The following is a 22,700-nucleotide window of genomic DNA, read 5'->3' as shown; positions in this document are numbered from 1 at the left end:
CTGTTATTCCCTGAGTTCTTCATATTCACATCGAATATGTTTCTTCACTATTACTTACAAACTTAGATTCTGTAGTAGGACCTACTACAAAAGACAGGACTTTCCAAATTATCACTCGGGTCCAAAGGAACCCTGCATTCATGGCAAAGCTCCGGGTTTGTGAGGCCTGATGACAGGATTTCACTAAAGAAATCATTCAAGTCCCCCTCTTCATTCTTCTGCCAGTTGTTTGATAAACATACTCCACTGCTTTACTGAGTTTAAAAATTATATAAACAAAACTTACATCTTAGCTTCTGTTTAGTGACTCTTCCTTTGCTTAGCATAACTTATTTCCACATATAAAACCAAAAAAATTAAGGCCTCTACAATATTTAAGTTGTCTGGCAGCACAGCTTAAAAAAAAATAAAAATAGTAGTAGTCTTTATTTCTCAGCTGGGAAGTTTCTTCAGATGAAATACTGTTAGGCTTAGTTGGAGGCAGTAGTCTATATTCATATTTTTAAGAAAACTTTTTTTCTGAGCTCTGTGGAGAAGCAGCCACGAAGAATAACCCAGAAGCCTAACGTGTAAGGTGGAGCATATTGCTTTACACAAATGGGAATCAGTTTGCAGGACACCGAGCGTATCAGGAAAGCCTTGCTTTCAACAGCAGTTATACTGACAGTGTTGAAGACTGACCTATCAGTATTATTAGGATTGGACCATAAAGTATCCTAGAAAGCCAAAAATCTTTTGAGGTTTTAAATTCACTAACTGAAGTTTGCATTAGACCTTGGCTTCAATCTAGATAGGAATAATCACCTCAGTACAGTAAATTCAGAATTTATATTTTAAATTAACACCAAAGTATCAAAATGAAACCTAGAAAAAACATGTGCCTTTTTTCTTTTTACATAGTGAAGACTACTTTCAGGCAAAATTTAGCAAAAAAACAGTTTGGGAATAAACAAAAGTTCTCTTTTGGCAGTGTGCGGTTTGGGATTTAGCTCTGTTCTCTCCTTAGAGGCATCTGTTAACTAAAATTCATTGATACAAAAAGGCAACACAGTGAAAAGCTGAAATATTAACATTTCAGTAAAGTGCACGGGAATGCGGCAGACTTAATGGCTTTGCTACGACCTTATCTCGGACGCTGAATTAAATGACGGGGACGCCAGGTTCTTTACTATTCTATTAAGGTTGGCAATTTTTTCTTCCAGTAAATAGTTTTTCCTTTCAGCAGTTTTCTGCCGCTGTTCTGTCATCTCCAAAGCCTTCAGCAGTTGTGCGTTCTCAACATAGAGATCCTTGACCATTGCATCTGCTTTAGTGTTCTTGGAAAGCTGAATTGTGAATAGGACATAATTACTCAGCAAATTAAAAGTCAGGTAAAAATAAAAAATTAAAAGCAAGAACAGGGCTAGGAAAGTAGCCGAATGTGTTTATCGCAACTCAGATAACAAAGGAAGACAACCTGCCTATTCATCTTATTTCCTTTGTTAAAAACCTATACATTTGTGGAGTCTTTATAGATAGTATGAACATTTTGAAATGGAAAAGACTCTGTAAGGAGATCAGGTAGATGATAGAGAGCGTCAGATGAATCTCGTCAGACAAGTACTGCTTTACAGCATTTGTCCTCTAAGGATAAGTCCAGTACACAAGAGGATCCACAAGTCCCATGACCCCACAGAGATACTTCTTCCGAGGTAAAAAAATAATTGAGTAAATAAAATGGGGTAGAGCAGTCTAGCACCTGTCTGCAGGCTTTTGGGAGCAGCCCTGTGGCAGGACAGCCCGTCAGTATAGCACTTCCTTAACATGAAAGAGGAGACTGTACCTCGGTAGAAAACAGACTCTGTTATCACATCACGCCTAAGTGTTCAAAAGCCACCTTTTCCTACGCTATCGAAGACTTCTGAAGAAGTCAGACCGGGGCAAGAACAAAAGCCCCCAAACCGTGTCAAGCAAAGAGTGTGTTGGGGCAGGGGGTGTTGAGAAATCAATCATTGTACAGTACTCCTGCCTGTACTCTTCCGCAAATTCTTTTTCCTCCTTTTCTAAGCAACATTTCCAGTTAGGATACTTGGCTCAAATTTGATATTTGTTTCCTGACCTGAAGTGCATCAGCATACCAAACAAATTAGTGAGCGGTGGATTCAGTTTCCAATTTGGCCTTTTAGGAATTTTTGGGGCAAATATGCTGTGTTTTAGCTCAGAAGCATTCAAAGAAAAAGGAAAGAACTTTTAACTTTATTCTAAGCAAGAATGGTTTGGCAGCTTTTGCCCACTTAGTTGTTTACAGAAGTACTGGGGACAGTTTGAAGGAGAGAGTAAGAATGCTTACTTGTTCTTTCAGCTGATTTACTTTATCTTGGAGAAGCCTCTTCACAAGCCTTAGTTTCTGTTCAACATCCATCATACGTTCTTCCATCATTTTTAGAAGCTGCTCGTGACCCCCCTGAAAAGCAACATTTATGTGAGAATCAGTTAACAAAAATCAGTCCACATTCACCAGTCTCCATTTTTTTTAGTCTACGCTTAAGAAAACAGCTGGCACTCCACAGGTGAGTCTATTTTAGAGTCAACTAAATTAATAAACCAGTCATAGAAGCAAAATATTACGGCAACTCTTCAAGGACACTCGCAGCATTGAACTAGTTTTCCAAGTCTAAGTTATACCTGAGACTACCAGATCTAGGAAAAATTGATATAAAATTCTACGTTCTGCCTTGACTGTGATAGTCACATCTGGATAGTTTCCTTTTCTGGTTCTTAGGTGCTGCCATATTTCTGTTGAATGTGGGAAACAAAATGCCAATCAAAATCTTAACAATTTTAGAAAAAAATGAAGGTGAAGGCATAAGGGCGTGTTAGTTTGACAGTATAACTCTCCCATGCCAAAGACCCCTTGAAACTGAGTAATATCTTTAAAAAGTCAGATGCTATTATGCCAAAATTTCCTCCTTTTTTTTATATGCGTTGTTGATAACTACTGTTTCCACACAGTAACTCTAAAATGCTTTTGCTCTTTTCTTCAGTGAGATAACAGAGAGTCTAACTAAAAGCCACTGGTCGAGTGAAATTTTCCCAAATGAATTAGAAACACCAGGAACTACATGAAAACTCGTTTCTATTTGGGAATTTCAGACACTGACTGCAGGGGAAAGGGATTCTTTATTTTAATGCTAGCTTGTTACTCTAATTCTAGGAAGGTCATCTGAGAAGATTAGCTTTAAGAAAGCACTAACAAAACACCTTCAAAACCAAAGTACCTTCACACACGTGGGGGAGGGTAAGTGAAAACCAAGGGAGGAGTGTTTCAGGTAGGTAGCTGCTCATCTAAACCACTGCAGAAAGATCCCCTTAAGGGACTGACTGAGGTCCACTCAACATTTTATTTATTGTAACACCAGAAACCCCTTAAGTCTGTGTATGGGGTTATATGGTCACATGAAAAAGTGATTGAAAAAAGTCACATTAGAGTCATATAGAAAGCAGTTTTAGTGTTGCTGTACTGGCTGTTTTTCCAGACTGAAACAAGTACTGCTAAGCAGAACGTGCAGGGGCCTTTCTAGCCAAGTTACCTTGAGCGGTCCTTTGTAATTTGATTGGAATTCAAAACCATGGCTGACTATCACACTTCGGAGTGGCTGCAGGAGCCTTGACTGAGTAGGTAAGTGGAAACTAAGAATTATAGTCATCTCAATACCTGCAATCTCTAGTTTTTTGGCTTAAAGTTGATTTGAGAATGTTCCATTTAACTTGACATTATTTGATGTTCAATGGGAGAAGCCAGCTCAAGCATTAGCTTTAAGGTCATTAGAAAGACAGGGACAAAGGGATCCTTGAAAGCAAATCAGCTGAGATAGTTCACAGGTCCCAACTAGAAAAAGCCATAGGCCTTAAGAGGTGTCTTTCTGACCTCTTAAAATATTAAAAATCTAATTTAATCTAGTAATTTGAAGCAAAAGAAAAAGCACTAAGGAATGTTATCCAAGAAACAAGTGTGTTAACAATCTTCCCTTTTCTTGGCACTGCCTTTTTACTTAATGGCCACAGCAGTAGAATGTGCCCAGGTACGACGCAAATTCTTCTTAGATGTGCAGGTACATCTGGGAAAGAACTGTAATAGGGGATGTACTTAACTAGGGATACTCAGCTCTCTTTAGCAGAAGTCCTGATATGACAGTCCTTGGTATCAAAGACATTTTGTCTAAAATAGGTTAATCCTTGTTCATAAAGCTGAAGCTATTGATACTATTAAGACAAGAGACATTATGTTTAAAAAAATTTTTATTTTCCATTTACATCAAAAAAATTTCATCTTTCCCTGTTAAGTTTATACATCTTATACAAAAATGCAGTATAAATACCCCAGGTTTTCTTCAAATCTCATATAAAATTAGTACCATTTGAGAAAAATAGTCTCTTTCCACACTGAGCAACTCCACATTTTAAATAACATAAATAAAAAGCATTTGTAACAAATTAAAAAAGACAGCTTATGAACTTTCACAAAATAGCTTCTAGACAAATAAATAAAAAATAACACTGTGGAGACTTTTTTTTTTAGAAAAAAAAAGTACAAAATAATTTGATCCTCAAGTTTCTCAGCTTATGCCAGTTCGTGTGTTTGTGTGTGTTTATCATGGTAAGGAATGAGATCATAAGCAGCCAAGCTGTCAGAGGTGCCCGATCCTCCGGTAGGAATCTGCATGCACTGCTCGCTGCTCCGGTAGCAAGGCCTAGAGAAAGAAGGCAAGTGGGATACTTCACCCTGATATCCAGGTTTTCTTTTAAATACGTACGTATATTTAGTTAAAGCAAACCACCAATACAAGCGAAGCAAGCAACGCAAGAGAAACAAACAAACAAACACACACACAAAAGAAAACATGCAGAGAATCATATTATATTTCTCTAAACACTAGTATTAGCACTACACATATGCAATCGAGGACGTATTTAGGATGCATTTTCTAGATGCAAGGGCTCTTCTGATGGCTCATCCACGGTTTTAAAAGGATCAGTGGCCATGATTAACTGCAATTAGCAAAGCAGTTAAGTTCCTTAGAGGAAATTATCTGCCACTATATATATATAATCTCACAGATTGCCAAATAGCATTTGTGAAAAATGCAGTCCAACTGACCTCCTTTGAAACTTATTTGCATTTCTATGTTAAACCTAGTTGTAAGTCTTTTCCTGAGACAGGTGAACAAGCTGTTGGTCAGAGGTGATCTGAATTTTGAAATCAAGAGCTAAGAAAAGGGAAGTTGAGCAAGTCTAAGTACTCAGAACAAAAATATTGGTTAGCAGGGGTTCCAAGAGAACTTAGAAAAAGACTGGGTCATTAACAGGCTCCCAAATCTACCTATGGAGCAGGGAATACGAGAGCAAGTGCAGCGACTGCTACTGTGCAGCAGGTAAGAATCTAGCACTAGACACAGCAGAAAGTCATTTGGAATTCAGAGGAGTCCAGACAGGTTAACACAGTAGAAAAGGCTCAGGAGTTTTAATTTAGTGAAATTTGAACACATGACCGTAGCCTTTGGAGGGCAACAGCTCAAGGCTGACTGTAAAATGACGAGAATGCAGACCACGATAGCAATCATCAAAAGCAATGAAAACTGCAAAGCATGATGAACATAAAATAATTCCAAAAAGGAGGGGGACAGCTTTGGATACCTTATCACACAGAAGGACTCAGGATCTAAGAAAGCTGCACAGTGCAAAGCAGCAAAACTAGGTGATTAAGTTTACACAGAAAGCATGGATAACCTGACGTCGTACTCACTGGTGAAAGGATGATGAAGAGGGATTAGGATGTAATTTTTCAAGTTGCTAAAGGGGACATTAAAATGGACATAAGCTCAACTAAATGTTAACCCTAGAAATCCAGGTGACGAAGAAAAATGAACAGTGAGAATTAAAGCAAGATGTGCTCACAGAAATGTCAAAGTTGAGACAAACTAAAACAAATTTGGTCTTGTTTATAGTTGTAGAATGCATGTGTTTAATAATGATTTTAGAAAGTTATCCAGTAAAGCCCATGAAAAACAGTTGTAGGAGATGTTATAAACCAGAATACCCAGTCACTTTAAGCAATAAAAATAAAATCAATAGGAAAAACTTAAAAGGATTAAGTGGATTAGTGCACTGACAGCAAATATTTGCAAAGCCTCTCAAAGTATTTTTAAATTCACGAAGCTTTCCAGAATAAAAGCTTTTACAGGAAATGTAGAAGTGATTTATCTGTATAACTACAAGTTCCAGGATGTGACTAGTTTGCAAATTGTTTCTCAGGCTTTCAAAGGCAAAATTACAAAGTCATCACTCCTAATGCAATACACAGCACATTCATTTGCAGATGTTACTGCTGTAATATGGCTTTTATTGATTTCAAAATTAAACTGCACGCTCTAATTCCCATTGTGTGCGACCAAGTACATTAGCCTGCGGTAATGCACTTCCAGCAGGACTCCGCTGAAAGGGAGAGAACCTTACAATGGATTTATTTTTACTTATTCTATATTATTTGCTGTTAAGCTTTTTCTTTGGGGGGAACTTTTAGATTACGTCTTTCTTAAAAAAGAATTCTTACTCCAGGTTTTGGAAAGTTTACAAACTGCTACTGCATATACTTTCTCTCCATAATACTTTTTTTTTTTCAGAATACACGATTAACACATTCAGAGATTTTTGAGCTTCAAAGTCTTGGTCTTTTTACTGTGTGACTGCAATCTGAGTTTATAATGTAAAGGTGTGGGGTTTTTTTTTCTGCTAACAAAATACTAACAATTTTATTAATCTATCTAGGTTATTTAGAGCTTTATCTTTTCTCATAAGATAAAGTTGTAATATTATTTGAAGACCTATGGCCTGAGCCAAAGCTTTACAGATTCAGAGATTCGGTTACTTTTTGAAAACAGTCATTTGGGAGGCTCAGTCCCCAAGCTTAGTTTTATATAGGAGATACAAACTCTCCTACCCATGGCCTATAATTCAGTTTTACGTGTTAAAACACACAAAACAAAAACACTAAAAGTGACTCAGCCCAATATGTGCAGTGGCTATGGTCTTCCTTGGAATTAGATTGTTTTTCCTCAGAAATGCCAATGCTGAAGTTTCTGTATAAAGGTAACAGTGTTGTCCAAACGATGTCTTGGCATATGGCCAAATAACAAAGATTAGGCTGACCTTATAAAGAGGATTAATTTGTTTGTGTTCTGCTCTACTACAGCAGACAGATCTCCATGTGACAGCAACAGCCCCAGCTGGTATTTTATGTGTGATGGGTATGTGCTTGTGCAATATGCATAGTGTATTTTTTTAAAAAACAATGGTTCCAGACATGGACATTAGGTAAAGGAAACAAAACAAAAACCCTATAAACACTTAATGCACATTGATCAGAAGGAGAAAAGCCAGTTGAAAGTGGATGGGAGTAGGTTTTATTTCAAAAAGATTGAGAGGACTTCAGAATTAAGCTACGGCTCAAGCCTAATATGCTAAATAACAAAGGTTTATTTTGTACTTATCTTGATAGAACTGATTTTAATTGTTGAACTGGCATAAACAGAGAACGGATCTCATCAGAACTGAAAACACAAGAAAACTAACCAGATATCGTTTTTAAAACTTGTAACCTGCAGAGTAATGAGATCTTTACCTGTTGCATGTTTGTTTCAGAGGGTCTACTTTCAAGTTCTTCCTGAAGACGTTGACTCCTCCTCTCTGCTTGTAGGAGCTGGTGTTGGAGCTGCAGGAACTGTTCCTTGGGCACCATAGCACAGCCTTGCTGCTGGAGCTCCCGGGCATGCGGTGGCTGGCTAAGCATCACACTGGCGCTTGAGTGGAGCATCTGAAGAGTAACGTAAATCAGCCATCAGGAGAAGGCAGCAGCGCCCTTCGTACAACATATCTTAGTGATGCACTGGGCATCGGGTTAGTCTGGAGCCATTTCTTGTACACAAGAGAAACAAGCCTGAACTCAGCAACGGAAGCTAAGTAGACAGCTTTTCTCTTTCCAGTGAAAAAAGACACATCTTTGTGTACAGTTTTGAAGTCTAAAGGAATCCGATTTGATTCATAATTTCAGACCCGAGTTATAAATTCACTGAATTTCTGATTAAATCCTGTCAAAGGTAAATGTGGTGAGTTTTAACTTACTGGTCCTTTTAAATTTTAACCCTGATCTGCAGCTCTTCTAAAAATAGTATCCACTTACAAATAAAAGCACTAGCATGAGGCAGGCTGAAGAAGTTGTCCACCAGTGCTGATTAGTTCTAGTTTTTAATCTAGGCTAGAGAGAACACGTTCTCAAAAGCAAAACAAATTTTCAATGTAACGTATGACGACTTAAGTAATTTGATGTCAGCTGCTATATGACATTCAGAATCCAGTGTTTAGAATCCCATATATCTTATGTTCACTACCAACTGCAGAAATTAATACACTTAACTTTCATTTCAAGACATGCCACAAGCAGAGTTCGATAGCAAGTCTGGAGACTTCCTGCGTGTCTGTGCTGCATGAGCAAGAGTATACTCGGAGGGGACCTTGACATGTGGATGCATGTAGTAATCTGAGGTAGTTTAATCCAAATTTAAGTCTTGCTTTCATTAAAAAAAGGTTACCAAATGCATCAGCAAATCTATATAATGGAAAGGTAGTATATACCAACAAAGAATTTGTGTATCCTGGTTGTCCTTTGTGAAGTTATACTACCAGAAAATTCTTTTGGTTGTTAAAACTAGGCCTTGCACATGGGATAAAAGGATCACATTCCTAAGTGCCCTTGCTACGGCAGAAAGAGCGCCTCAGGACAGACTTGTCCCAAATGGTTTAGCTTCTCCACGTCATTTAATTGAGTGCTGCTCCCAAGCAATGCTGTGACAGTTACTGGATGAAGGTGACTAGGAAAGAGGTGTTTCTGGCATTACCTTACTACAGTTGCATCGCAGCCATGGGAGCCCAAGTTAAACTGGCCCAGCATTCGATGAACTTCCAGAAGATATTAAAAGCTAAGATTGTTTCGTGTGACTATTTAGCATTTTCCTAGACTAAAGTAAAAGTCAGGTAAGACTAGCTGACAGTTGTAATAGCTTATAATACTAAAAAAAGACCAGAACTGTACAGTAAAACCCCTGGTGTTCCAGCAAGTTGCTTTGCACTTGAACGTATGTAGGATTAATACTTTCTTCCCATAAAGTTCAGCTGACAAAATTCTCAGTCATCTTGAAACTCTGATCCCTTTGGAAGAGTTCTATAAGTTAATGTCAGTGTTTTTAATTTTCCTTTCAGAAGTGGTAGAATTAAGGTTTCAATTCATAATCATTTTTCAGTTATTGAATCCATCTGTAATACAAAGAACTAAGCATTTTTCACAGTGGTGCAGCTCTTCTGGCCCTTTTAGCATCTGTACACCTCTGCTGGCCCAGGTAAATGGAAAAAAGGTTTGTAAGTATTTAAAAATAAAACTATTTGGATTTTTTAAAATTTTCAGTAGGGTCTCTTGAACGAACTTGTCTGTAAAAGGAGCTATTTTGCTGACAATATAGCCAGTTGAAATAATGAGCTTTTGATGGAGTTTCTTTAGGGTTTCCTGTAATGTTGTGAAGCACATGAGCATCTAATGAAAGAGCTGAAGAAACAGTCAATTAATATTAACAGTGTCTTAAAAATAAATACCAATTGTGTGGCTAATGAAAACAACATAGTCTTGCCATATTCATCTGTGGAAGAAAGCGGAACAGTAATGAACTTGCTAAACTATTAGGGATGACACTGCGTGCGATCACATACCAGTTAATATTAAGGAAACATTTGACAGTCTCGTGAAAAAGCATGCAGATATCAGAGATAAATACGAATACACCTTCAAGCCTCACAGTCAATGGGTTAGAAGGAAGGGGTTGAGCCACTTTTCATTTTCTTAAGATCAGTTTAATTCTTTTGGATGCAATTCATTATTTCTCTCTATTTTCATGGCAATGCCTTAGAAGTATGCACCTCCTTGGCCCACAGAATCAAATTGCATGATATACTAACTACAAAGACTTTAGTGCAGATGCCAAAGGAAGAATTTTACATTAAAATGAATAGTGGCTTCTTTACGTAAAAGATGTATGGAATAAAGTAAAAAAAAAATCCATAAAAGAAAGGAATGTTTTCTCCATGCTATGGTAGTACATCGAAAATGATTGCTCTACCTTCGCACACTATTTCAGAAAGAGAACTGCACCCTTCTCTGCTAGTTCCAACCACTGAGTTCTAGTCAGGTTAGCCATGAACAAAAGGAGAACAGGCACAAAAGAGAAAGTTAGAAGTTATAAAGTGCTAAGTGAATGTTATACACACCTGCTGGGAAAGTGTTATCAGGAATATCAAAAGCCCTGCATGTTCGAAACACAAATTTTAGCAGAAAATGCAATTCCGTGCTTGGTGTTTATACTAAAGGGTTTAACAGTGTTTGGAGTTTCCCCAAAGCTTAATGAAGACTGCATAAATAAAAGCGCAGGGCATATAAACAGTCTTTTCAGTAACTTGTCAAAATCTCATCTTTTCTAATCCAATTTTTACAATTTCATAGCTAATTACATAGTATATTCAGCACAACATGTTTCCCCTCTGCTTTCTTGATGAAAAACATGAAGCCTTGGAAGAAACAGTGTTGTAAAGCCTTATCTAGAAGATGCTTTAATTTATGGAACAAGTCAAAACTGTGGTGGGTTGTTGGTTTGTTTGGGGTGGGGTTTTGTTTTTTACGTGTTTTGGGTTTTTTTGTTTATTGGTGGTTTTTTTTTTTAATTACATTTCAAACTGAAATTCAGGCCATCAAGTTTAGGCAAGACTGCTGCGAGACAACTCAAAGGTCCAGCTTGCCCTTAAGGGAGGCACCAACTTAACATAGTCAAGCTTGCCCGTTCCTGTAACCAAGGACAGTAAGAATTATACAGTTTTCTAACATCCAGCATGATCCGTCTCCGGCAGTGCTGAATAAACATCCACATTTACAGCAGGCATTGGAAGAATCTCCATTGAAGTTTTCACTCATGCCTTTAGAGTAACAATAAATTGTGTAAATTGTTATTCTGTCACAATCTAGATAAGATAGCAAGGCTTAAATTCAGCAAATTATTCCCATAGTAAATAAGAACTGGTTTCTACATTAAAGAGCAGCATTATGCAAATGTCAGTTAGAAAACTTGATGTTACATGTTTTTGGAAGGAAGAGGAAAGTGTTAGCCTTGCCTCAAGCACAGAAACCAGTTTTTTTTTGTTATTTGACTTTATATCTGAAGCCTTATGTGAATTACAATAAACCACAACATGCTTCAGAGAAGCACGTTTGTCACACTAACTTGATCATGAAAGGAGAGATTAAGGCATCAGGGGAGATTAATTCTTCTAGTTTTGATTAGTTTCCTCTGTTCCTACACATCTAGAAGCTGTTTTTAAATAAATTAATGGATTCAGTGAGATAGTGATAAAGCCCCATACTATTCAACACAGTCAACATTGATTGAAAAGTACCTCCATTAACTGATCATCCAGTTTGACTTGCTTTTTTCTTAGCCCTTCGTTTTCTGAGCTGGTTTCCAGTTCACGTTCAAGAGAATTCATCTGACTGATCTGATAAAGACAAGAAATTTCCTTAGAAGGAGTAGTTTCTTATTCTATGTTTGGTTTTTTTTTCCTACTATGCAAGCCATGAATCACTGCACATCAAGACAATTCACAATTAAAAGACATATGTACTTGGACAAGCGTAACGCTTTGCTGGAAGTGATGTCTAAGACATGTTATACATCGCCTCTGACACATGTTTCAAAGAATAGGCAGGATAACTGATTTTTAAGCTAAAAGTGGTAACACTAATGTACAAGCGCTGTGTATTACAGAGCACTTGAGTGGGCTGTGTTTTGTTTATGGTCCCCATGTTCTACCACTGAACTGTTTGTACTGACTCGAAGTCCTGCAGCACGTTGGCATAGACTTCCACCCTGCCTGCTCTGCAGAAGCACAGAGGACGGTCAGCTCCTCGGGACAGGGATTCGTAAGAGACAAAGAATGCAAAGCTCAGAAAAGACAACTACAGCTTACCACATCAGCTCTCAGAGGTGGGAAGTACTGCATCGAGTCACATAGTTACCATCTAAAACTAACCTTCCTATTTGCAGATGACAACTCCTTCTGAAGCTGTTCACACTCTCTCTTCAGGCTTAATTTCTCTTGCTCTATGGCTTTGACAATACCTGACTGGCTTTGATGCTTTTGGTGCTTTAGGGAGAGGATAGTAGATTCCAGCTGTCTGATCTAAAGAGACCAGAGACAAACAAATGTGGAAAAACATTCCAGACCATTAAAAAAAATTAAATCGCATCTGCTTAATCTAAAATACTGAGTATTTTAGATTAAGTGAGTACCAATTAGTTTCAAACTCGTAGCAGATTCTGGTGTTGCTCAAAGCTAAAATGGCAAAAATACAGAAGGTCTTTCCCTTCCTCTTCCCCATAATCTGCCTAATACTGTGAGCCAAGAAATCGGATGTGAGGAATGCCGGAATAGTAAGAAGTTTTTTTGACAAAAAAATTGAAGGGCGTTAACTGAAAGTCAGATCAGACTCAGACAAGAGTTATCAGTATTTCTCTTAAAAAAGAGCTGTTTGAGACATCTTAAGAACATCTGCATTCTCAGTGCCAATGTAAAGGAAAACTATTCCATTATGCATTCTTTCTGCAAATGTTTCTATTAAGAACTAATGAGCAACATTCCTCTCCTGCATTACTCACTGCAAAATAACACGCATTAAGTTTTTCCTAGCATGCAGGGACTGCCTCTGATCTGTCAGCTTGCTCAGGTTACCTTCTCCCTGGAGTGAGTCAGGTCTGTTTTAGTGCTCTGGACTTCTCTCTGCAGCCTCTCATTCTCCTGCCTGAGCAGCTGCTGCTCCTGTTTCGTCAGCTGGTCCAGTTCATCCCAGTGTAGTTGCCTCTGTTGGTCCTGCAGCCCTGAGGAAGGCACAGCCAGTTCTAGAACCCGATTCTTAAGACAGACAGAATTGCAGGGTTAGGCCTTAAACAAAGAAGCAGACATTTTCTCTATTCAGGTGGGTTTTAAGTAGGCTTTCAGTAACTGCAGACTCTGAAGTCGCAGGATTCCCATCTTCCTCCCAGCCTACACACTGTTTTCCACTAAGAAACCCAACATGCCAATCACAGCACAAAACCAAAGCGCTTCCCTGTGCTAAAATCACAGCTAATAGCTGTGCGCCAGAACGGCTGATGTGAGTGCACCGGGTTCAACAACACAAAAAAGCAATTTGTGCTCCATTTCACAGCCTCATCAAGCAAATAATAGAACTCAGTATTATATATCATTCAGTAATAGCTGTAATTTAGTTCCTGTTGTACGATTCTGAAACAGCCTCTTTTCCATGTGGACATTAAATATTCCTTAATTACATGGCAAACAAGCCAAATTACTAACTGAATTCATAATACCAATCCCAAGGCTGCTGTCTACAACCTCCTTCATTTACAGTTCTTCATCAGTTAAGAGAGGCTGCTATAATACTGTGCCTTTCAAAACCAAGTTTGACTGAAAATTAGATCCCCTGTCAATTACTAGTTTGACTGGTAATATGTTTATAGCTTTGAGAGGTGTAAATTGATACATTGTCCATGGATATCCATCCCCTCCACCCTACCCCCCCCCCCCAAAAAAAAAAAAGATTTCAGGGAAGAATAGAGACTCAGGAAATGGACTGATCATTGCCTGTCCTTCTGTTCAAAACTTAAGGGTTTTAGAAATAAATTTAAAATCTCCACATTATATACAACTGACATGACTAATTACAGTTAACTGTTTTAAAATGGAAAACTACTAAATACAGAAAACATCATTAAAACAGGGCTTTTTGTGCACCCACCTCCTTTGAGTTTTTTAAAATTAGCTTTATATCATTAATTTTTAAAAAAGATTTTTAAAAAAAATCAATAGTTGCATAACTCAGTCTACTTGCTCAAGTCTGCAGCGCTGTATGTGTCCTTCTGATGGACAAGCCAACCTAAAGAACTGGGTTGGCTACAGCAGCGGGCTACAGAAGAGCAGCAGCTAGTGTCCGTAAACCCTGGCATGCAAAGCTGACTGACTTTGAGGCACCTGAAGTCCATTACCTTTTCATTGGCATTCTGCAGTTGCTTGTGTAAAGATATCACTTCTTGTTTAAGAGCTTCCTTTTCCTGTTGCGTCACCCGTAAGTCTGATTTTAGTCGGGACATTTGAAGGTTGGTATTTTGCAGTGTTTCATCCAGACTCTGAACCTGTAACGAGCAGGAACAGAGCTTGGCCATGTGCTGGACCAAGATTTCTTGTGACCTTGCTCTGCTAGGAGGCAGATGCACCACATATCATACATTTAGGATCTCTGATGGAAGGAGTGAAGCAGCAATAAGGCTGACAGCCCTCTTTAAAAACGCTACATGATTTTCTGTCTTTCTTCCAAATTAGTAGCCACCCACTTGGAATACAGCCACAATACTGCATTTAAGACAGACATCTTCCACCCCTGAATATTTATTATGATATGCTGGGAAGAGAAGATTTCTCTTGAATTATTTATTCTTCCTGGCAGCCCATGGTCAACAAGAAACCCCAGGCATAATTAGCCAAGCAGATAGCCATTCGTTCCCCTCCCCTGCCTGGTGAGAGCCGAGCCACCGCCAGAAGAGCGGGGAGCAACAGCAGAGTCTCTGCAGTATTTTTGGAATAACTGGGCAGAATGATTTGGCAAAAGGAGCTTGGCTGTAGATGCAAAACAACATAGCTTATTCTTGGGGGGGAAAAAAGTCCCTCATTGCATTTAACAAGTTTCCTCTTGTCCTTTGAGAATGTCACTTTGAAAGCCCATCAAAGCGGCCATCCTTAGGCACATGACATCTTTGCACACATCAGAAGGCAGCTGTTTTTTTATGAAAAAAAAGCACTACAGGAGATTTAAAAAGTGCTTTTGATCTAGGGCTGTAACAAACATCACTATTATACCTTCTCTTGTGAAACGGTGAGCTGTGTTTTCAGTGTCTGACTCTGCTGTTCCCAGGACTTCTGTTCCTGCTTCAAGCTGCCAACTGCATTCTCTAAGCAGCTTACTTTAGCTACCTGAAATAAGATTACATTGGTAAGCCTGACTCATTCAGGATTTTCTTTAACTTAGTTTGACTTCAAGAGGGAGTTACAGCTATGCAAACAAAATGCAGGAGAGCAAAACACCCCTCAGCTCCCAGCCTGAACCTCCACACAACGGGATCATTATTTATAGTGCACATATTAGCTACACTGCTTGAGTTCAGAGTTATGTTAGGGTTGCAATAAAAGTGCAGGAACACTGTCTTCCTTGTCCTGCTGCAATATTTATATCCAGGCCTCTGTTCCTTGCAATGTTTGGAATTTTCTGCATAATCAGAGTGAAGCTGTGCTCCAGAATTTAAGCTTCCTCTCTAAGACCAGCTAGGAAAAAAAAAAGACAGTGGCACATAAGCCTTTATCTGGCTTGAAGGTAAGAAAAAAATCCGGAGTAGTTTTACAGGTCAGGGTGATACAGATAGTGATATAAAAATTTTAACAGCCTGTTAAAGCATGAAGGTAGTGATGTGGATTTGCAATTCTTTCTTACCTTATCAATGCATCTGTTTAATTCCTCACTCAGGGCTTCTTTTTCTTTCTGCAGCTTTTCATTTTTAGTAATTAAGCTCGACACTTCATTTTGAAGGTCTGAGAGATCAGGACACCTGGGCAGCTGTGGAAAACAAACCTCTCAGTGGTGTTTGTGTCATTTCTGAATTTTGCATGCAAGTGTTAGACAAAGCTTTCTCTTCTCCTCTGGGCCAAGCATCCCACTCCGGGTAGAGCAGAAGAGAGGGGAGCATACTGCAGTTTGGTACGAATGATCATATATGAGTATCATTGATATGATTCAGGGCATCCTTCCTGCAACAGCAATGCTAAGGATTCCTAATTGCCCTGTGATCCCTTGGATTTGCTTTAGGGCTCATCTTTTCTCTGCCTCTTCCGTGAAAGGGGGACAAAAAAAATATACTGTACTGCTGATTTCTGATCCTTTTCCTGTTTGACGCAGTGCCTTACCTTACACTCTGCCTTCTCCTGTGCTGTTCTGTCTTTGCTTGCTCCATCTTCTGCTTTAATTACACTCAAGCCCCAATCCACTCTTTACTGAATAGGCCTCATCATCTTTTGCTTATTAAGACCATTATCAATCCTAAGCATTGGGTGCATCAAAGGAGTGCTTTACATTGTAAAGAAAATTACTGTGTGGAGCCCTAATAGGGGAGCTAATTCATCTGTAGCCTTCATTATCCATGTTTGTTAGCATATATTTACCGCCAGTTGAACCATGCTTACACAGGCAATAACCAAGCCCTCCAGGAAATCGTCCTCAGAAGTTGTGAGACAAAGTCTCCAGATAGAAAGAATTCCTCCTGCCAAACCTGAGAGGACATGCTGGAAGAGACCAGTCCTTAAACTGAGCTATATGGCTATCACTAGTTACACAGGAAAATGTCCCCCTGCCTATCCCATCTGCACAAACCAGAACAGCCCTGTCTATTCCTTGATTAGAGCTTTACATCTTTGTCTGCGTTGTCAAAGCCTGTCTTTGTAGAATCACTACTCAGGAAGACCTTTTGGCAAAGGTTAAGTGAAACCAACCGTATCTGAACAATTGTGCATTGTACCTGGAGACTGTTTCAAGAAAATTTCTATTCCCCTACTGTTATGCCTTTCTTTAAAGAAATTAAGTATTTCCAACTCGGCAAGAGAGCAGGGCACACTAAGAGACAGCCGGCATTATCTGCTGGCACTCAACAGGATGCCATACCTGTTTTGTCTTCTCGAGTTCCTGCTTAAGGATGTGGTTCTCCTGCTCCAATATATGAGCTTGCACCTTCATTTTTGACAGCTCCATCTCCAAGGAAGACACCATATTTGATGACTGCAAAAAATAAAAAAGCTCAGAGACACAGAGAGTAACGAAGGTAAGCCAGAGGATGCTGCAGCCAGTGGCACGGGTTAGAGCTGGGCTGGCACTGGACTGAACAGAACAGGCATGCTGGAAAGCGCAGGTAAATATTTGACATCACTAAGCTCCATTTTCAAGGCAAACCTGCACACTTCTACCTCCCTGCTTTTGGCTGCTGCCATGCTTTCCTTCCACCCCCACTGCTGCACGCATGTACGTTTGCAGCTAGTACTAAGGAAAGTTCAGCTTTGAAAGACCACGTGTGGCTCAAGAAAGGGATGCTAATTCCGTAGCACCTGTGCATTCCTAAAAGTTCAGTTGTTTCATATGGTTAGAGATGATGTAACCCCATACCTTTACTTTGGAGTTTTCCAGTTCCTCTTTCAGTACCAGTCTCTCTTTTTCCCATTCTTCCAGGGTACATTTTCCCACTTCCCTTTCCTTTTGCTTGAGCACCCTTGCCAGCTGTTGATTAAGATCCTGCACATCTGCTTGACTTTTGGAGTTCCTCTGGCTAAGTTCTGTATTTTCAGAGTCCAGCTCCTGGTTCCTGGTCTTCAAATCTGCCACCTGAATTGGGACAGCAGTGTCAGTTATGAATGCTTTTACACCAGGGATGAGAAAGAAAAAACCTAAAAAAAAATCTATTAAGATGACTAAAAAAACCTGACAAGCGTCACTCCAGTTCAGTGGTGGCCTGGGACAGTGGGGCATAGCTGTTAACTGTACTCTACGTAACAGTCATGACCCTGGTAGCAATAGGGAAATAAAGCAGTGCTATTTAACTTGCTCCATGCCCTAATTTTAGGCCAGATCAAGTAGAACCATATTTAGGAGTAGGAGTCCTCCTGATGGCCTGTTGCATGCATGGTCAGCCTCAAACACTGTTAATTTCTCATAATTGGCCTCAATTACATCAGCTACAATATCAGTCACCCAGCAAACCACTCTCTTCCTCCTTCCCTTTGCCGTGCTGATGTATATTTTGAGGGTTATGCTGGTGATCTAGTAGATTATTCTGAGCAAGCAGAATTTTACTAAGCGATACTAAGGAGGACATGAATGTAAGAGCTACTTAAACCTTCTACTTTGCCTAGCATAACAAACCTCCCTTAAAATAAAAGCTGCATTCTCACGGATACAAGCAAAGGGTCACAGCTGGCAGCATTCCTAGACCCAGGCAGCTGGGAAATAAGTAGAGGCTGAGTCACATAACCTCTGTTTCCCATGGGCTACTGCAGAGTATTACCCACAAAAACTACAAAAGATAGAAATATAAAGTTAAAAATCTATTAAATAAACTTCCCAAGTTGACTATGGAAAGTGCTCTCAAGCCCGTAAGCTAGATAGTTACAGTAGCCTTGCAGTTGTCTTCTGATCACATCAAAACAAGCCTCATCAATCCCAAGGAGTTAATGAGAACAGTCATCAAAAGTTTAAATGTATATAATCATCATTTTCTACTGCCTTTGTGACCATCTAAGGAACAGCTTTTGTACAGTGATGAAATCTACAGAGAAGGTTATGGGCTCAGTCTGTATACCTGCTTTTTCAGGTTGTCAACCATCTTCTGTACGGCCACTTTCTCCTTTCTCACAGCCTCTATCTTTTGCCTAAGGAAAAAAAAAAATGAAAGCTCATTAGCATTAGGGTCACTTGTTAATAGACGCACCTACAAGAACGGGTTGGGTTTGACATCACCAGAAAAGGTAATTCTGGATATTTATTCATTGCTTAGCATCACTGTTTTGCATAGGCTTGGCAAGTGCTCAGTTCCTCAAAGTACTCCCTGTAGTTCTTTTCTAGGCGGGAAGAATACTCCCAGGGTCATGGATGGTTATCTGCTTGCGGAAGACCAAGTCACTCAAATACTGTCACATTGTACCTCTTCCTGCCTTTTCTGAGGCTGCACCCGCCCGACAAGCTCTGCCTTTGCTGAAGCAAGAATTGCATCAGGTCATCTCATAAGTAGGTCCTGTGTTTGTATGAGTTACTGGGTCATCTGAACTCCTATAGCTAAGCCCCTGCTTTGGCTCTAGGAATGGGCAGGACAAGCTGGGGCAGGTGACAGGGACGAGGAATAGACAAACCAGCTGGATTTCCAGTGGGCACCATGGAATAAACCCATTTCAAATTTTGTAGAGTATCTAACACATGAAGGACCTTTGAGAGGAGGGACATAACCATCATGTCTGCACCGCAGCGAGGGCCTGAAGGCATACATGTGGTACGTGCCCCATCAAATCCTTACCACATTTCTTCCTGGGATCCGTTGAGCTCCCTCAGTTTCAGGCTGGAAGCACTACCTTCTTCATTTAATAAGGTCACTTCATTTTTTAGAATAGCATTTTCTTCTCTGAGCTTCTCGGCTTCACATCTGTGGCAGAGACACAAGACAAGTGAAAACTGTTTCTTTATATCATTTAGGCCCACAGGGAGAAAAATTACTACAAGCCTAAGCTACCTGTAATATTTCAAACAAAGCTGCAATTGACTTTTTATGTATGAACTGTATATGGATTTTAAGTTTCATTTAGTAAGAGCGCTTCCCAGATCCCTGAAAAAATGGCTTTACGTGCATGTTTTTGTACATATAAATTTAGTTAAAATCTAAGATACCTAATAAAAGTTTCTCACTAATATAGTGCTATACCTTTCGCTCCTTAAGTTACAAACAACATAAACAGCTTAACACCACACTATGCAGCTTGCTAGGAGAGCAAGCTGTTTCCCCAGCTGTTTCTAGAGTCCAGTATGCTGGGCACAGCAGCATTGGAAAGTGCCTTTTCTGTCCTGAGGTGACTGTAAAGACATAATTTAGCCGTGCTGTAATACCTGGAAAACAATTTCCCGGTGCTGAACAATAATTAAGCCACTTGTGGCCACTTCATGGCCTCCAAGAACATCCTTGCTGAAGTACAGCAGTTAAAAACAAGTAGGTAAAACCTCTGTGTTATAATGGTATTTACCATGTCAAACACCTGATGGATTCCTAACACTAAGTGCTCCTGCTTGGAAAAAAGTTACCATAATTCTTTAGTATCAACTTGAATGTTGAGAAAAATAGAAGCACTTTTAGCATTCCAAGTAACATTCAGTACTAGAAGAGAGCAAACCGAGTGAAGAAGTGATATTAGTAAAAGCTAAAAGCATTCTGGAAGTGTTACCATAGTATTGTGGACATAAAAATACAGGGTTTTCTGATGTACAGTAAACTACACGCTGTGAAGGTGACTACATCCACAGAGAGAAGAGCTGGCAGGTTGCTCCTGTTTTACCATTCACGTTAGGTCACAGTCAGAGAGGAGTAAGTCACACACATTTATTTCAACCGTCGTTATCCACGATTAATCAGCCTGCTTGCTAGTAGTTAGAGTCCAAGGCACTGTTTTCTAATCAAAGTTAAACTACAGTGGTTAATGCAGCAACCGTACGACAGGCAGGCGGCTACGAAGCGATGAGTGGGACGCTAGGTTAGTTTCTAAGCGGCACATTTCATTACCGTGGGGCCGGCACGTTTCCCACAGCTTTGCAAGCGTACGTTACCTCAGAAGATCAACTTTTTGCTGCAGCTCAGTGCACGTGCTTTGTAAGCTGTGCGTCACTGTATTCCTCTCCTCTCTCTCTTTGTGGAAATGCATGTCGTTCGGGTTAACCAGAGCAGCAGCTTTCTCCTTCAGCTTTCTGCCCGGCTCTTGCAGCTCTCTCTTTTCCGCCGGTGTTTCTCTCACCGTGCTGTTGCTTTGGGCGTGCTTGTCTTGCTGACCTGTAAATGCGGTGGCATGTTCTTCCAGCTTCCCAAGCTGGCATCGCAGTCTTAACTTGTCACCGTGTGCGTCTACGTTTCCTTGTGCATCTTCTTCTTGGACATCTTCCAACTCTCTAACTTTCTGGAGGAGCTGTGTGTTTTCCTCTCTGAGCTTGATACTTTCCAGTTTACAATGAAGGCTTCTCAGCTTTTGCAGGCTGTCTTCCAGCACTTTATTTTTTTCAATTAACTTTATCATTTCAGATTTCAGATCCTCATTTTCTACCTGAATTTCTTCTTGCAGTGACAGAAGTTTAGCCTGTGCCGTTGATCTGTCTTCCAACTCTTCCACCCTTTTCCAAAGCTGAGCTATTACGCTTTTCAGGTCACCATTTGTTGACCCAGGAGCACGATCAAGCTGGAGAGAAGCTTCACTCAGTTCTTCAGCCTTCTCAAGCTCAACCTGCAGCTTCAAAGCATCAGAAACAAACCCGTTATTTTTGGGAGCTATTCTGTGATTTAGCAGATGAACCTTCTGCTGTTTAACATCATTGTGTAGCATTTTTGGTCTGGGAACTCTCTGAAGAGTTTTCTTGAGATCTCTCTTTTTTTGCAGCAGAGGCACCCAAGAAAGCAGCTCTTGATTCTTGTCACAGTCCTGATTGCCATCAGCTTCCAGCGCTGCTTTGCTTCCTTGCATCTGACACCCCTGCACCTTGAGTGCACGGCCACCCGCTCCGGTTTTAACACATGCTTTCTCCAAATCCGAATCACCCTCCGTCACTTCTTCCAGGTCTGTGACATCAGCCTCCGAAAGCGGAAGGACACTCGAATCTGTTCCCTTGTCTGCATCTTTACAATCGCTGGGCAACCCTTCAAAAGTGGGATCTATTTCATTTGGCAGCTGAGATCGTTCTGAGCCCGAGTCAGAGCAGCCGGGACTGGGAGGTTGCGGGGGCTCCCGCTCCGCAGCTTGCAGCCTGCGCTGCAGCCGGACGATCTCAGCAGCCATTCTGACATTTTCCTTCACAGCTCGCTCGTGCACTTTCTGCAGATTTAAGAGGACATCCGCATCATCTCCCAGAGGCGCCACACCAGAGAAAGAAGCAATTTTGCTCTTTGCTTTTGCATACTCATTTTCCAGGACCCTATAATGATTTTGTAGTGCAGAAAAACTGTGGGTCTCCCACTGCAATTTCTGTATTTTCCCTTGAAGGTTTGAGATTTCCAAACTTAACTCAGCCTTTTCCGTTTCTGCTTTAACACAAATGTCTTTGTTTAAACTCTCCAAAGCAAGAAGTTTGGAATTGAGTTGGTCTTTCTCTCGCTTATATTCACTGTCAAGCCTCTCCAGCTTTTGCCTAACCAGCTTCCCATTTTCCTCCACCATGAATATATGCTCTTCTTTGTTCTTTAGCTCTTTTTCGTGGTCATTTTGGAGTTGTGTTATTTTATCATTCAGCTTCTTCTCTTGCTTCTCAGCAGCATTCCTCAGGTCTCGCAACTCCTTCTGAAGCTGCTCTCTCTCGCACACAAGCTTGTTCACTTCTTCCTTGAAGTTTTTCTCCAGGAGATCTTTCTCCTGGGTCAGGGCAGAAGAAACAGCCTTTTCATTTGCCAGACTTTCCTTCAGTTGCTCATGAGCGTCAGCAACCTCCTGAGCAATTTCATCCTTCTCAAACTCCCACTGAGATTTCTCCTCTCTCTGCTGTTCGGCAAGTTCACGCAACTCTCGCTGGTAACGTCCTTCCAGATTTTGGATCATTTCTTCATATTTTTTCACAAGTGTTTGAGTTTCAACAGAAAACTGAGTTTCTGCGTGAGATGCTCTTCTGTTATAGTCACTTTCCATTTTTTTCCTAAACATGGTTAACATAAGATATTACTAAACTCTGGGCTAACTCAGAAAGAGATTCAAATGCCTTT

General features: G+C 40.1%; 1 protein-coding gene across 3 annotated transcripts in view; it reads right to left on the bottom strand.

Annotated features, from left to right (window-relative positions):
- Window positions 1-996: 996 nt before the first annotated feature.
- Window positions 997-22,700, bottom strand: part of NIN (ninein) — a 61,743-nt gene continuing 40,039 nt past the window's right edge. The window contains exons 17-30 of one of the 3 annotated variants that reach the window (XM_075104367.1): window positions 20,573-22,633; window positions 19,278-19,403; window positions 18,570-18,639; window positions 17,381-17,596; window positions 16,886-16,999; window positions 15,665-15,787; window positions 15,037-15,150; window positions 14,169-14,315; window positions 12,856-13,035; window positions 12,157-12,306; window positions 11,524-11,622; window positions 7,658-7,849; window positions 2,330-2,443; window positions 997-1,325 (exon numbers count right to left, since the gene is read on the bottom strand). In XM_075104367.1, the coding sequence (XP_074960468.1) occupies window positions 1,116-1,325; window positions 2,330-2,443; window positions 7,658-7,849; window positions 11,524-11,622; window positions 12,157-12,306; window positions 12,856-13,035; window positions 14,169-14,315; window positions 15,037-15,150; window positions 15,665-15,787; window positions 16,886-16,999; window positions 17,381-17,596; window positions 18,570-18,639; window positions 19,278-19,403; window positions 20,573-22,633 (3,916 nt within the window). In that variant the 3' untranslated portion in view covers window positions 997-1,115. Of the gene's footprint in view, window positions 1,326-2,329; window positions 2,444-4,268; window positions 4,731-7,657; window positions 7,850-11,523; window positions 11,623-12,156; window positions 12,307-12,855; window positions 13,036-14,168; window positions 14,316-15,036; window positions 15,151-15,664; window positions 15,788-16,885; window positions 17,000-17,380; window positions 17,597-18,569; window positions 18,640-19,277; window positions 19,404-20,572; window positions 22,634-22,700 lie in introns of those variants that run through there. The other 2 variants (XM_075104369.1, XM_075104368.1) reach the window with 2 other exon arrangements.

This window comes from Phalacrocorax aristotelis, chromosome 9, assembly GCF_949628215.1.
Source record: "Phalacrocorax aristotelis chromosome 9, bGulAri2.1, whole genome shotgun sequence".
Classification (NCBI taxonomy): Eukaryota; Metazoa; Chordata; class Aves; order Suliformes; family Phalacrocoracidae; genus Phalacrocorax; species Phalacrocorax aristotelis.
The sequence above is the reverse complement of the archived record's forward strand: the minus strand, read 5'-3'. Positions and strand labels throughout refer to the sequence as shown.